We start from the raw sequence: 13345 nt of genomic DNA on the forward strand, positions 1-13345 counted from the left end.
AGAGACTTTTGTAATGGTTTCTAACTGCAGAAATGAACTTTATCAAGTGACTCACGTACCTACATGAGTGCCAGCGTGTAAACGATTTCAACTCAAGTGAACTTGGGACTCGTTTATTGATTTGAATAATAATAAATAATAATGTAGGCCTACGTAATAATATGGTTTTTGCCCATCATGCATTTTACGACAGCGATATGCATCCCGTATATATATATAATATCTGAGAACGAAAAATAAATATTTAGCTCGAAAATACAACTTTAAAGCCTCTAGTGGCTGAATCAAACATAGGCACAACTCTAACATCCAGCCCAAACTGTGGTCTGAGGCAGGAGCTATAATGTTATTGTCACTGTTGTTGGTGTGTTTTATAACCACAGTTAAATGTTTTGAGATGAAGGCAATATATTGTACTATATCTGACAGCTGTGACTGTGACTTCAAGCCGAACATACAGGGTAAGAAAGCAAATGAATCTTTTGCTTTTTTGCACCATGCTAGATTGCACTGTGGTTAGCTGGGCTAGCCATGCTAGCTGGGTTAGCTACGTTAGCATTGTTAGCTAGCTGGGTTAGCTACGTTAGCAAGCTTAGCATGGTTAGCTAGCTGGCTTAGCTTAGTGCCGCGGTATACAGTAATATTAGTTAGCATCTTTCTGTTAGCTGGCTAACTAGCTAGCTATTAAGACATGGATCTAGATGATGGCTAAGGTTAACATGCCAAGAATGGCCGTTTTTTGCTGCGGCCAGAAGGTGTTATTTGTATCGGTGTGTGAACTGTCCCGTGTTCGTGTTGTAAACGCGTGTGGCGGTACGTTGGTTCAGGTTCGCTGGCTAGACGCGTCTGCCCTGCACTCAAGTTGTGTGGCCGATATTTATTGCTAACTCGCTAGCCAAGTAACGTTATTTTAACAACTTATTTATGGCTTTAGTGGGAAATCCAGTTATTCCAGGTAAATAACTAGTTGGCTAGTAGAGATTATAGTCCACGTTAACTTATCATGAGGTTTAAACTTGGTGAAATTGTATTCTTGGCCGAAAATAAAGTTCACTCTTAGTCGCTTTATTAGACAGCTAATGTAAATGAGGAGTAGAGTTATCCAGCTTTTCTTTTTCGTTTTAGTCTATACGCTTCGCAAGATCTTCCCAGTTAAAGTCTGATTAGATGCAGAATTAGAAACCTTCAAAACAGTAGCTATTGCTTATATCCTTATTCATGTGTTTTTTCCCCCTTCGCGCAGGCTTGGAGTGGGACCTTTATAAAAATTTATATGGGCAGCATCTGGCACAAGATATTGTGTCGGAGTCGGTAGTGAAGTTCCTGCAGACCGAGAACCCAGACAGACCACTGGTGCTGTCGTTCCATGGGGCATCAGGGACTGGTAAAAGTATGGTCAGTACCATGCTGGTCCGCTACCTTTATGGGACAGCCATGGGAAGCCCATACATCCATCAGTATGTCCCCACGCTGCACTTTCCTTTAGCTGACCGGGTGAAGCAATACAGGGTATGGCATCTTTTTTTTAGTTTTTTTGCAGTAATAATTTCCCATAATTTAATAAAGTAATAATGTGTGCAAAAACAGAAAATTAATTAATAAACGAAATAATTAGTGTTGACGCCTCGATGGCTCTCTGAGACAGTACAGCGTGTTGAGACGGTATTACTGGCTGTTGCATCTTTCAACACATTTTTCCATCACTCTTGTACACAGTCAGAACTGAAGCGCTGGGTGCAAGGTAACCTTACAGCCTGTGCTCGCTCAATTTTCATTTTTGATGAGATGGAGAAGATGCCCCCTGGAGTGATTGATGTGCTAGAACCATTCCTTGGGCCCTCACATGTTGTTTTCCAGACCAACTACCGCAAGGCTATCTATGTTTTTATCAGGTGCGTCTATACGAGCCGCCGTTTGCAGGTGTTAACTTCAGCTTGTTACCTGTTTGTATGATAAGGTGTTCGTGTAATGCTTCGTTGTAGCACCGTAGGCGAAGAAGTCATTAACAGAGTCGCACTAGAGAGCCGTCAAGCAGGGCGGGACAGAGAAGAGATCCAGAGAGAGGAGCTAGAGGGGGCCATTGCTGACGCAGTGTACAACAATAAGAACAGTAAGTGTCTTGATATATCTTGATTTTTGCAGTATCATGCATAACTGTGTAAAATAAGATCATACTGCAATCTATTTTTTTAAAAATATTTACGAGTAATGTTATGTCTCGTGGCATACAACCAGAAGTCGTGATTTTTGCAGCAGGCTGAGCTTTCAAAGACAAGATATGGTTTTTGTCAGTTTTGTATATATGCATTTTTTTCCAGGTGGATTCTACCATTCCTTAATAATTTCTGAAAAGCGAATAGCTCATTTTGTGCCCTTCCTGCCTTTGCAACGGCGCCACGTGGAGCGTTGTGCCCTGCGAGACCTCTGCCAACGGGGTGAGTGCCAGCGCAAAGACGTGGCAGTGGCAGTAGGGGGCGCCATGTCCTACATGCCACAGGTTGGCCAACACTTCTCAAGCACAGGGTGCAAGCTAGTACCTGCCAAAGTCAACCTTTTCCTCTGAGGACTGGGGCGCAATATCTGCGGGTACACGTGAACGCCAGGCCAGGTGGGTTGCTCCCTGCACATCCGCAGGGTAGACAGCAGACTTCTATGGGAGCATCAGCGCGTTAAGTGACCTGGACTGAAAATCAGACTCGGAGGTCTGACTTGACTATTGAGTGGGGATCTTGGAGTCCTCATACAGACGCAGACTGAGACCTTGCCGGCAAGGTCCTCCTCCAGGAAGCAAGCAGCGTGTCCATTTTTGTTCCGTGTGTGCCAAATTATGTGAAGGTTTGGAGCACATGGACGGGTTTCCATCAGCATGAGGGATTTTATAAATCAAAAAGGAGCAGCAGCTTTATGGTGTCCAGTATTTTATCCAAATCCGTATGATCTTTGGAGTGTATTTAGGATGTTTACATAATTTATAAGTCAGGAATCTTTTTTTTATGCAAAAGGAGTCTTGAGGAATCAGGTACTGTATTTTATGTCTTTACCAATAGATGGCAGTATTGTCACATTTGGACTGCTCAAATCCTTCAGTTTTTTTTTTTTTTTTTTTTTTCTGATTTATAATTTAATTGTGTATAGGAAGGTTAATTCTTTCATACGTCATATGTTTTGATAATGAAGTAGTCTTTTTTACTGTCTTAATATTCGACTAAATGCACCATTGCATTGCAATTTGTTTCAGTTGAAATTCCAGCTGTTTTGTTAAAACACACCATGGTAATTCAGTTTTAAATTCGAAATCTTGAAATGATCTGCATTAATCTTTTCAAAGACAGAATGTGAAAAATGGCAGTGTAGGCCTAATATAATTTCTTGGGACATGTATTTTGATATCCATACTTTTTTCTGAGCTATGCAGTTATCTACTTGTGCATGCAGTCAGGGACTCTGCTGGTGTGATTGCTGCTTAACACGAAGTGGAGAAAGAAAAACTGTGTCCAGAAAACAAATCACATTAAAAGGCCATTTCATTTCCTGTTGTGAGGAGTTTTTCAGTCTTTCTTCAGTCTCCCTTCATCTGTTGAGATCATATGCTTTTGCTTTTATTTATTTACCTTTCTTGTTTCCCATGTCCTTTACCACCTTATAACTACATATATATATATATATATATATATATATATATATATATATATATATATATATATATATATAAGACTGAACCAAGAACAGCTCTAAGATGATTTATATGTAAATGTACTTATATTTGCTCTCTTGATATTTTCTGAAAACAGCACAATGTTTCTTGATCAGTTTAACTTACGATGACATTTAATGAGTAAAATGAATGCTGACAGTGCAGGGTCTGATCCTGTTCATATGAACCCATCTTCTGGAAGATTTCTGCTGGATTTCTCCATTTGCCTTCTGTCACAGGAAATTAGCTGTTTCTCAACAGGAAATGAAGAGGTATCAGTTCCTAGGAGAAGAACATTCAGACTCAGGGAGGTAGACCTGAAGGGATTTTTTTAAACACAAGAGATGAAGAAAGGTTTTTCAGTGGAGGATAAAGTTCTTACAAGTCATCTTTACTCTTTGTTACACCTGAATACAAAGCCCTAGCATAATACCCACTTTGACGACTTCATCAGTCCTCATCTTTATGTACATCGAGACAGACCGAAGAGAATCGCCTCCCTCTTGGTGCCCTTTGACCTCTGGGTAGCGTTTAAGGAAGGATTTTCTAATGTTGCAATTCCTTTGCAAAAAGCTGGCCAAAATAATGCCGGGCTGATCCCCTTTTCACTTCCCTGTTCCCAAGCTTGACCTCCGTGCCCCGGTTCACACGCTCTCCAGGACGGCTGTCCTCGCTCGGTCTCCGGCCCTTCCATTCGGACACGTCTCCCATCCATATCAGGTTGAAAAAAAAGGCACCTCGCCACCTCCCCGTGGCGACAATGGCCCGCACCCCCCCGCGCGCCCCCCCTCCCCCCCACCAACATCTGTGAGCTCCCCTCTGTCTCCTCATTTTCTCCCTAACCGCTCCATTATTGGCTGCCTTTCACTTGTAAATGTGGCCAGTCACAGCAGTGATGGGGCTTTCATGTGCGTGGCCGAGGTCAGGGGAGAGCCAGCGGCCGGCTGGGGGGTTGGAAGAGGGGCAGGAGAAGGCCATGTGTGGGCCAGGGACGAGGGACAATCGCCACAAAGAGGGAAATCCTTTTGGGGTGCAGTCATTCGGGACGGTTGGCAAAGCCAACTTTTGCTTCCCTCTGGTCAAAGCTCCACTAAAGTACAAAAGTGTATTGCAATGATGCAAGACAACTATTGATGTCCAATGTCTCCCAGTGTTTTGTATAGCTTAGTCATAGCTGCTGTTTATTCTGAGTTGAGACCTAAATATTTCTTAAGACCTTAAGTCCTTTTCTTAATGTCAATATTCACTTCGACGTACGTTAAAATGTTCAATCTCTGTATCAATCTCTTGTGCAATCACTGGGAGAGGCTTTACCATTTCATCTCTATTCTCATCACAACAATGGGTGGTCTTTGTGTTGGTGGAGTCTCCAGGACAACAGGTGAACAAAGGGGGAAGGGCGTAGGGAATGTGTGGAGGGAGCTGGAGGAGGCAGCCTACATGCCCTTGGCCTCTATGTGGTCAGTAGGGGACATGGGCCTCTCAAGGACATGGGAGAAAATGACTGTCAAAATGGACGCCTCTTCCCTCAGCCCCCGAAATGATTGATAAGCCTCTGCCTTTAGGGGAATCCCCTAACTCAAAAGGGGGGAAAAGTCTGTTGTCACATTGTCACATTTCTCTCTCCAGATGATGTATTGCCTCGTTTGCTCTCAGGAGATGTAGTCCTTATGATAGAGGCATATTCCATTTGCACAGCGGTATTGCAGTATTGCTTGTCAGTTTGGTTCCTTCTAGGTTGTAAAATCTTTCCAGTCAGTGCTTTGCGGGACGATATGAGAACTTTGATTTTTGATCTTGTTAATTTCACCTTTTAGCATTTTATTTATTTATTTATTTTTTAAAGAAAAAATGATGTGAATAAAGATGAATACAATTTTGCAGATGAGTTTCAGTGGATGGCAAAATTATATGGGATGTGCCAAATGCCAAAATAAGAGCATGTGATCTGGGAATTGAATTTTGTCCCCAGCTTTGTAGCTCACCTAGTAGAGCACGTAGATGGCAGCACCCCCCAAGATCATGGGATTGATTCCACTGAGAGCACACTGATGTAATGCATATGTAATGATGATATGAGTGCCCGCCAAATGGTTTAAGTGTAAATGAGGCTTTATAATTTTCTGATTTCAGAATCACTTCCCGGGGAGCCAATGACGTTTAGCTGCAACTGCCAGAAATAAATTTTGAGACTACAAACAAAAACAGTCCTTCATAAGTAACTATACTTTAAGTATATTATAACTCTAAAGCTTGAACTATAGGATGATGCCAACTGACCCATGTCAGTCTACTTAAATTATATACTCAGGTCAGGGGGTTGTGGAGAACTGTATGTAGGGGACATGTAGTCTTATTGGTTGTGCTTATGCTTACTTTGACTTGATACTACCACAGATAATGAAATATACATTTTATTTAAGGGTAGGAACCAGTGTATTTTGGGAAACTGTAGGAAGTGTTTCAGAGGACCAAAAAGAAAGTAGGACACAGGAAGCAGTGATGTAGCCTTCAAGATGTAAGGTCTATGGATTTGCTTCTGTGCTAATTTTGATTCTGGGTCATATTAATTTGATTATGCTTTTCTTTGAATGTACCAGGGTTAGTATTAATTTACATAGATATCATGAATGTAAATATAGTTGTTAAACGGTTTACTAAACTAAATTATTACAATTTCAATTTTTGCTGTTATAACAAGGTTTAGTCTCACATTTTACTGTATGCAGCATCTGGTTGAAAATCAGATATGGATATAAATTATACTATAATAGGACAATATACGAGACCATTTTGATGATGCATTCTTGAGGAAGATTCCGGTTATCTATTAATTAGCTAATTATTTTTTTATCTGTTTATTTGTTTATTTTTGCTTTCATTTATACTTCCTCACAATTTTAGGCAAGTCAAAAAATTCCAAACAGTTAATTCCTGTTTATTATTATTATTATTATTATTATTAATAATAATAATAATATTTAATGCCTGATTATGATACTCTTATCGAGAAAAAATCTTATCGTTTTATTCTAGAGAAATGTATTTTACAATTTATTTAAAATTTAAATAGCATATATAACTGCAATAGATATTTATATATATATATATCAAAGATGAACAGATCTGTCTTATACTGGTTCATGTAATACCTAAAGTAAGTCGGCAGTAAAACGTTGAAATTCACTGCACCATACTGCATGTAAGTATGACCAATCTTAAAAAACTTGTACGGCATATATGAGTTGTATCCGTTTTAGTTATTTACTAAATAAATAACTTTTTCCAATAGAATCTATTTAACATTTCTGCAAAAAATATAGTCATACGTTCACGGTGGGAATATCAATATATGTTCAAACGTCTTGCACAAATCTATTTTTAAAAAGATCTAGAAAGTGTGCAAAGAGCTAATCTGATTTAATCCGATTGGATTAGCACACCATGTCATTGTCAGTCTACGTTGCAATCTGGGGCTCTATTCAATGGCAATAAATATAACAAAATCGTTAAAAGACACCTAGTGAAAATCTTACACATGATTCGTAGATAATAAATGTGATACATTTTTTACACATATATGATTGCTATTCATTTAAATGTTATATTATGTGATGTTTTCTGAATCCTGAAATCTCACTTCAGTAAAATATTACATACTTGAACGATAATTTTTAAATAAAGTTTTATTAAAATTAATCATTGCGGGGCATGCATCCCCTCCCCCCACACAAAAAGACAAAAAGAAAAGAAAAAAACGAGGCAAATAAACAATGATTTAAAGAAAGTGTATAACATTTTATTTTAATTTGTTTAATTTCGTTTTCCTTAATGCCAGTTTCCTGTCCAGCACTGATTTCTTCGGGTCATTCGAGTTTTCAAATGCAGTAAAACTGTACAACCGATGATGATAGTTTTTTAAAAGTTATCTTTCCCCCCTCCATAACAGGCCTTTGTACATCCGAAACCCAGAACTTTAGACAATTTGACTAGTGTATTTTAGAAAATTAATGAAAAAACAAATACACTGTATACAACATTGAATCCTATACGAATAATATAAGTTTAGAAATGAATTCCAGGTTTTATGAACACAAATAGCTTGCGGAGTAGTCTGTGAAGAGACGCGTGGGAACCGGCAGCAACAGATGTCCAGGCACAATTCTCGATTTAACGTTTGACATTTCACAAGAATTGCGTTTGGACAATCAGTAGCTTAGGCTCATATGAACAGCACAAACTTCAACTACAAGTGCTTCTAAATAGTCCTTAACAAGGTCCATTGAAACGATATGTTTTCTGCATGTGGTCTTTGAAATTTATCCTTGACACGATATACAACATAGGCCGATATTGACACAGACCTCTAGAAGGCTCACTTATATGGTAGCTTATATGTTTGAAATTCTGGTTCTTCGTGATCTAAAATAGTATATTATATTATAGTACTTTTCGTTTCGCAAAAATATGCTCAAATATCTGGAAACTCAAATTACTTTATTAATGCCTATCTGAGCCTTATACCTAGCTTATCAAGACACTGTTCTTTCACAAAAAAAAACACAGATGGCATGTTACAACTTAGCAATCAGCCGTAAGCCTTAAATCTTTAACCACTATTAAAGATTGTTCTTGCGTCGTTCTGTGCAACAATAAGAGATTAAATCAATTTCACTCTGCGGTGAAATTCAGTAACACGTCTTTGTTTAACCAAAATTAATGACGTTTAAATTCGTCCTGACATATTAATTCTCCCTGAAATAAAACGCAATAAATATAATAGCCAACCTGAATTGTTTGAATCCCTAAAGCGCCGTAGTGATAAAGGGATGGTGCAGCATCACGAGGCCTAACCGTTAGCAGATAGCGCCATTTCTGCACCTGTAAGACGCGCTCTCGCCACAGCAGGACCGAAAAGACAATTCCAGCGTGTCTTCAAAATCCTTGAGGTGTCGCGACCAAAGACAATAATTCCCCCCGCTGGTGTGAATCTGGTGTGTCCAACTTAAGGCACTCTGTCGCCAGGGCTTGGCGCATAACGGAGATGGCAGGAATTCTGAAGTTCTTCCCCGCAGTCCAGGTGAATTACCTTCACAGATTCGGTGCTCATATCAGTATGGGACGCCGAGTTAAACATGCGTGGCCATATATCCAACAGAGCACCGTTAGACGACCAAAACAACGGGAGGAAGACCTCAGGACGCCAAGCTATTCCGTCCAAAGGATGCGTAGAGTCTCCTGTGACAACTGTGCTGTTTCCGATGCTGACGACGAGGGCGAAAGTGGGGTTGGTGGTCGCTTGGTACGAGATTTGAATAACACCACGGGGTGATAAATGGTCATTGTGGTGAAGGGGTGATGAAACTCCACTGTCTCATTCAGCGCGTTGACCAGCAGCTGCGTTGGGACCAGCGTCCCCTTAAAGACACAGTCTATTCCTGTTCAAAGCGATTACAATCTAACACTGTATACTCTGTTATACTCTGTTGTCTGCACGCATTGTGCACCCGGTGACGTTTCCCTCTCTTTCTGCGCTCAGAAAGGACTCGTACAAAAGGATTACCTGGCACTTAACTACAAAGGGGTTGTTCATTAATAGTTTGTAAAGGGAGTGTTTTTACAGGCGCACGTTAGGGGCTTTATATGGGAATAAAAGAGTAATTCCTTAAGGATTCTGAAGTGAAGTGGGTAAAACATGCTTGAGTAAAATCAACTTAACAGATGACCAGTTCACATTTTACAAACCAGTGCCAAAGTTGTGTGTGTGTGTGTGTGTGTGTGTGTGTGTGTGTGTGTGTGTGTGTGTGTGTGTGTGTGTGTGTGTGTGTGTGTGTGTGCGTGTTCCTGTGAAATGTTGAAAACCATAAGGCTTTTCAATTAATTACTTCATATTTATAGAAAAAATGAATTTAAAATATAGTGCTGGAATAATTACACTGTGCTTCATTAAAATATTACACCAGATATATCAGTTACTCAGTTCTAGATGCAGCTCTAGAATACTCTGCAAAACATTATCAAATATGATGGTGCATTTCAATTATGTTACTATGTCTATATTTAGTATGTGAGCTTTGGAAGTTTTTGCAAATGCAAATCCTTAGTTAAACTGTGAAGACCCCCAGAGGGCCTGGAGAGACTCCTTGTTGAATAAATTAGCAGTTTTCTATTAGTCCAGTGTCCAGCCATGCCCATGACCTCTGACCTCCTAAGAAAGAATTGGTAGAAGCATGATTGAACTAAACAACACTGCCCACACTCAGAAACAGCTGAAGGGTATATATTTTTCAGTGCTCTGGAGAAAGATAGCAAGGGAGGTTTTGAAACTAGGATTCTTTTTTAAATGGGACATTCTGGACTACTGTCTCTTTTAGGGAAAGAAGAGTTTAGATATGTGATCTTGAGACTAGATCTTATTACATTTTGATAGTTGATTCAGAACTACTTCAGATTATTGTTTAATTTAAAGCACAAGCTGCTAAAATCCAAACTTCAAATATACCATCATGGTGGATGGGTATTTATTATGGATCTGGGTAAATGTACCATCACTGGTATCTGGGTGACAATAAAAAACTGGCTATTTAAACAAGTAGATCAAGTGGTATTAATAGATAGACCAAAATACATTTATTGCAAATTTAGTGGTGATGTTTATTTTAGTTTGTTTGTTTTACTGCCACAAGTAAGCATGCCTAGTGACCTTTAGTAAGCATCAATAAAATGCATATATATATATATATATACACATTATGACATGTACCCAGTTATCTATGCTGTAGGTTTTACTTGTTTTACCAAGTTATTGTCTGAAATGCTACCACTAGGGAAAAATGTCATTTTGAGACAATGAACCTTGGTGTTGTCATGATTTCTATATGATCTCCATTAACAAAACCAAGGAGGTCTGAGAGCTTCATGAACACAAAGACAACATTAAACACACAGCCACAGCCTTTCCCATCATCAAACCTAAACATCAGTGATTTTTTATGGAAAAGAAAGAGCAGCGTTCAGAGCAGGTTTACGTCATCTTTACCTTCTCAAGTTTCTTCTTGAAAAAAACAGTCCAATATTTCATTCATACATTTCCAGACTTGAATGGCAGCACTCAAAGAAAATGAAAGTTGTAAATACACAAGATGATAATACAGTAATTTTCTCAACCTCCAAATGTATTTAATGATTCAAGTATGGAGCGGATTTAATAACTGGACATTTCAAATAAAAAACAAAAACTGTCATGTTAGTGTGTAGTCAAGCAAAGGGCAAATAATTCAGTGCTGTAATTGCATCCTCTACCACATGAAGGCATTGACAGCAATTATTACTAAAAACTTCAGAAATGTTATTATATCCATCAGATGCCTGTTTGTTTCTCAGATTTTTTTCACATTTATGACAACTGCAAACTTATTTATCAACCTGTACAACAAAAAGCATGAACATTTAACAAGTTTAAAAGTTTAATGCGAATAAACTGGCAATTCAAGTCATTTCTGGGTCTGCCCCTCAACAGTCTCCTGAACTGGAGGAGTCCTTTCTTTGCTCCTGTGTGGTGTTCTACTGCCCCCTGGTGGAGGAATTTGGAGCTGTGATGCTGTAAGATGTGTCAGCAAAAGGTCCACGCTCTGTTCCAGCACAGAGTTCAGAATGTCCTGCTCTTCTTTAGAAAATCTTCCCAAAACATGTCTGTCTACTGACGTTTTCCCTGAGGGTCGGCCAATGCCAATTCGTAATCGTGGCATAACCTGTAAAAATCATAGAGCAAGATAATATATTATCTACAAAATAGATTTTTATTATAAAAACAAAAAATCAATTTGCAAATATTGATTTAGCAAATACATGTGCAACTTACATCACTTTGAAGGCAATCGACACAGGAACGGACACCATTGTGACCCCTGTGAGTACAGAAAGCAGTGAGATTTACCACAGATAAAATGGTTTTCCCCTCTCAAACACACAGAACTGACAGAAATTAATCACCTTCAATGATTCAATATTATACATAATACATAGAAATCCAATGTGGGCTCTTGTGCATACAGTGTTGCACGAAGAGCTGGTCTGGTGCATTCTGGGTTAGAACAATAAGGCTTTCCTAAAACGGGCATGAACTGAAAGCATCTCTGACCTCGCGCTCCCGCCATTTTTGATGCCAAGCTTCCCAAGTGGCTTGTCAAGCTCATCGTGAACTAGGACAATGTGCTCGGGCTGAACCGAAAATTTGCTGGCTGAGGAAACAAGAAGTAAAAATGCAATTTAAAGGTGCCAACTGCCATTGTTAAACAATCATATGGTTTACTCAAATTGTGTCCTAAGTTATAAGAACATCTTTCAAATTCTATCAAGCTTATAACAATAACCCAGACAAACGCAACACTAAACATTTAGACTTTTTAAAGCGCTTATTAGATGTAAATAGCTCCCAGGTAAACAGGAAAAAAATTATACAACTCTTTTATTCAGTGAAAGCATACATGTTGAGAAACAAAAGAACCCAGTATCCAAAGTCCTGACTTTGAAACTACAAACTACATGAAAACGTACTCAGTGCAACAGATTATTTATGATAACTTATGATAATTTACTCATTTGCACACAGTACGTTAAGTGCTAAACCATCACCAACACCAGAGTTTTTGTTGTGTGCATGTATGGACGAAGTCCATCCTAAACTCCAATAAACAACGTGCCCTCAAAAAACCCACCAATACACACACACCCGTATCTCTCACCTGCTTTAACCACACTCACTCCATTCACATTCATGAGCAGCTTGGGGCGTAGCAGCACGAGCTGGGTGTCCTGGTAGACCGACACGATGACGTCACCCGACAGCCGTCTGTCCGTCCTCCACTGGTCCGTCACTCCTAGACGCTCCGCTAGTGCAGTAATCACGGCCATACCCACGCTGTGGCGCGAGCCCTTCATACCCGGGTTGCCAAGTCCTACCACCTGAAAAGAGGAAACCCTCTCATGGTCAGTGAGGGTGCTGCTTTTAAAAACCCACTTCCCTTCGTTTGCTGGGCTGATCTTATTTAAGAACAAAAAGGTTGTCAACATGAAACGTTATTAACTCAAAAGGTCAACGTCAAACGTTTTGAATTAAAAAACAATGTAACAAAAGTTACCAATTTCCGTCTGGACCGCTCAGCCGTCGTTACGTCACTAGCCATCTTCTCGAAGGGAAACGTGTTCAAAAGCGCCCTGTGTATCAGCTTTGAGATCATCCCCCTCATCATCGACACCGCTAACCTAAACAACTGTGACACAATCGCCGAGATTTTACCAGCCAGTGTGACGTTTCTCAATAACACTAGCGAGGTCAGCAAAATAGGTTATGTCACCACATAGCCAGCTACAAGACATCTGTAACCTGTTTAGTCCTGACGACGCTTATTGAACACCCCGCGTATTCTAAATTAAGCCCTACATCAACATTTTGTCACTAAACTAAACTTTTATTTGTGTTCCTTTTCTTGCTCTGAGACTTTTTTAAAATCTAGAACTCCGCCAAACTTGCATGGCTGTTTTTGTAGCACATGGCAGCTCTGACATCGAGAGGTGACACAAAGAGAATAAGGATGGTAGTAGCACCCCCTATTGGTGGCGGACTGTCCACAAAAAAGATTCTTGTTTAAA

At 39.6% G+C, this 13345-nt stretch overlaps 2 protein-coding genes across 2 annotated transcripts; one reads left to right on the forward strand and one right to left on the reverse strand.

The window, feature by feature from the left end:
• The first annotated feature begins 265 nt into the window (after positions 1 to 265).
• Positions 266 to 3529, forward strand: tor2a (torsin family 2, member A). Its single transcript, XM_076997786.1, has 5 exons — positions 266 to 461; positions 1244 to 1509; positions 1717 to 1892; positions 1983 to 2110; positions 2319 to 3529. Exons 1-5 carry the CDS (start codon positions 344 to 346, stop codon positions 2561 to 2563), a joined length of 933 nt encoding a protein of 310 aa, XP_076853901.1. The 5' UTR covers positions 266 to 343; the 3' UTR covers positions 2564 to 3529.
• Positions 3530 to 10757: 7228 nt separating this feature from the next.
• On the reverse strand, positions 10758 to 13288 carry ptrh1 (peptidyl-tRNA hydrolase 1 homolog). The gene is made up of 5 exons (XM_076997787.1): positions 12835 to 13288; positions 12439 to 12658; positions 11835 to 11934; positions 11556 to 11601; positions 10758 to 11445 (listed from the first exon to the last, which is right to left on the reverse strand). Exons 1-5 carry the CDS (start codon positions 12943 to 12945, stop codon positions 11188 to 11190), a joined length of 735 nt encoding a protein of 244 aa, XP_076853902.1. The 5' UTR covers positions 12946 to 13288; the 3' UTR covers positions 10758 to 11187.
• Between the last annotated feature and the right edge of the window lie 57 nt (positions 13289 to 13345).

The sequence above is a fragment of the Brachyhypopomus gauderio genome, chromosome 3 (genome assembly GCF_052324685.1).
Source record: "Brachyhypopomus gauderio isolate BG-103 chromosome 3, BGAUD_0.2, whole genome shotgun sequence".
Taxonomy (NCBI): domain Eukaryota; kingdom Metazoa; phylum Chordata; class Actinopteri; order Gymnotiformes; family Hypopomidae; genus Brachyhypopomus; species Brachyhypopomus gauderio.

Bases quoted from the DNA above. Each gene is read 5' to 3' on its own strand.
- tor2a (XM_076997786.1), top strand. From the start codon at position 344: ATGTTATTGTCACTGTTGTTGGTGTGTTTTATAACCACAGTTAAATGT. The intron at 462-1,243 runs GTAAGAAAGCAA...CCCTTCGCGCAG, and splicing joins CTTCAAGCCGAACATACAGG to GCTTGGAGTGGGACCTTTAT. The intron at 1,893-1,982 runs GTGCGTCTATAC...GCTTCGTTGTAG, and splicing joins GCTATCTATGTTTTTATCAG to CACCGTAGGCGAAGAAGTCA.
- ptrh1 (XM_076997787.1), bottom strand. From the start codon at position 12,945: ATGATGAGGGGGATGATCTCAAAGCTGATACACAGGGCGCTTTTGAAC. The intron at 11,602-11,834 runs GTCAGAGATGCT...CTGTACTCACAG, and splicing joins AAAAATGGCGGGAGCGCGAG to GGGTCACAATGGTGTCCGTT. The intron at 11,446-11,555 runs GTAAGTTGCACA...TGATTTTTACAG, and splicing joins TCGATTGCCTTCAAAGTGAT to GTTATGCCACGATTACGAAT.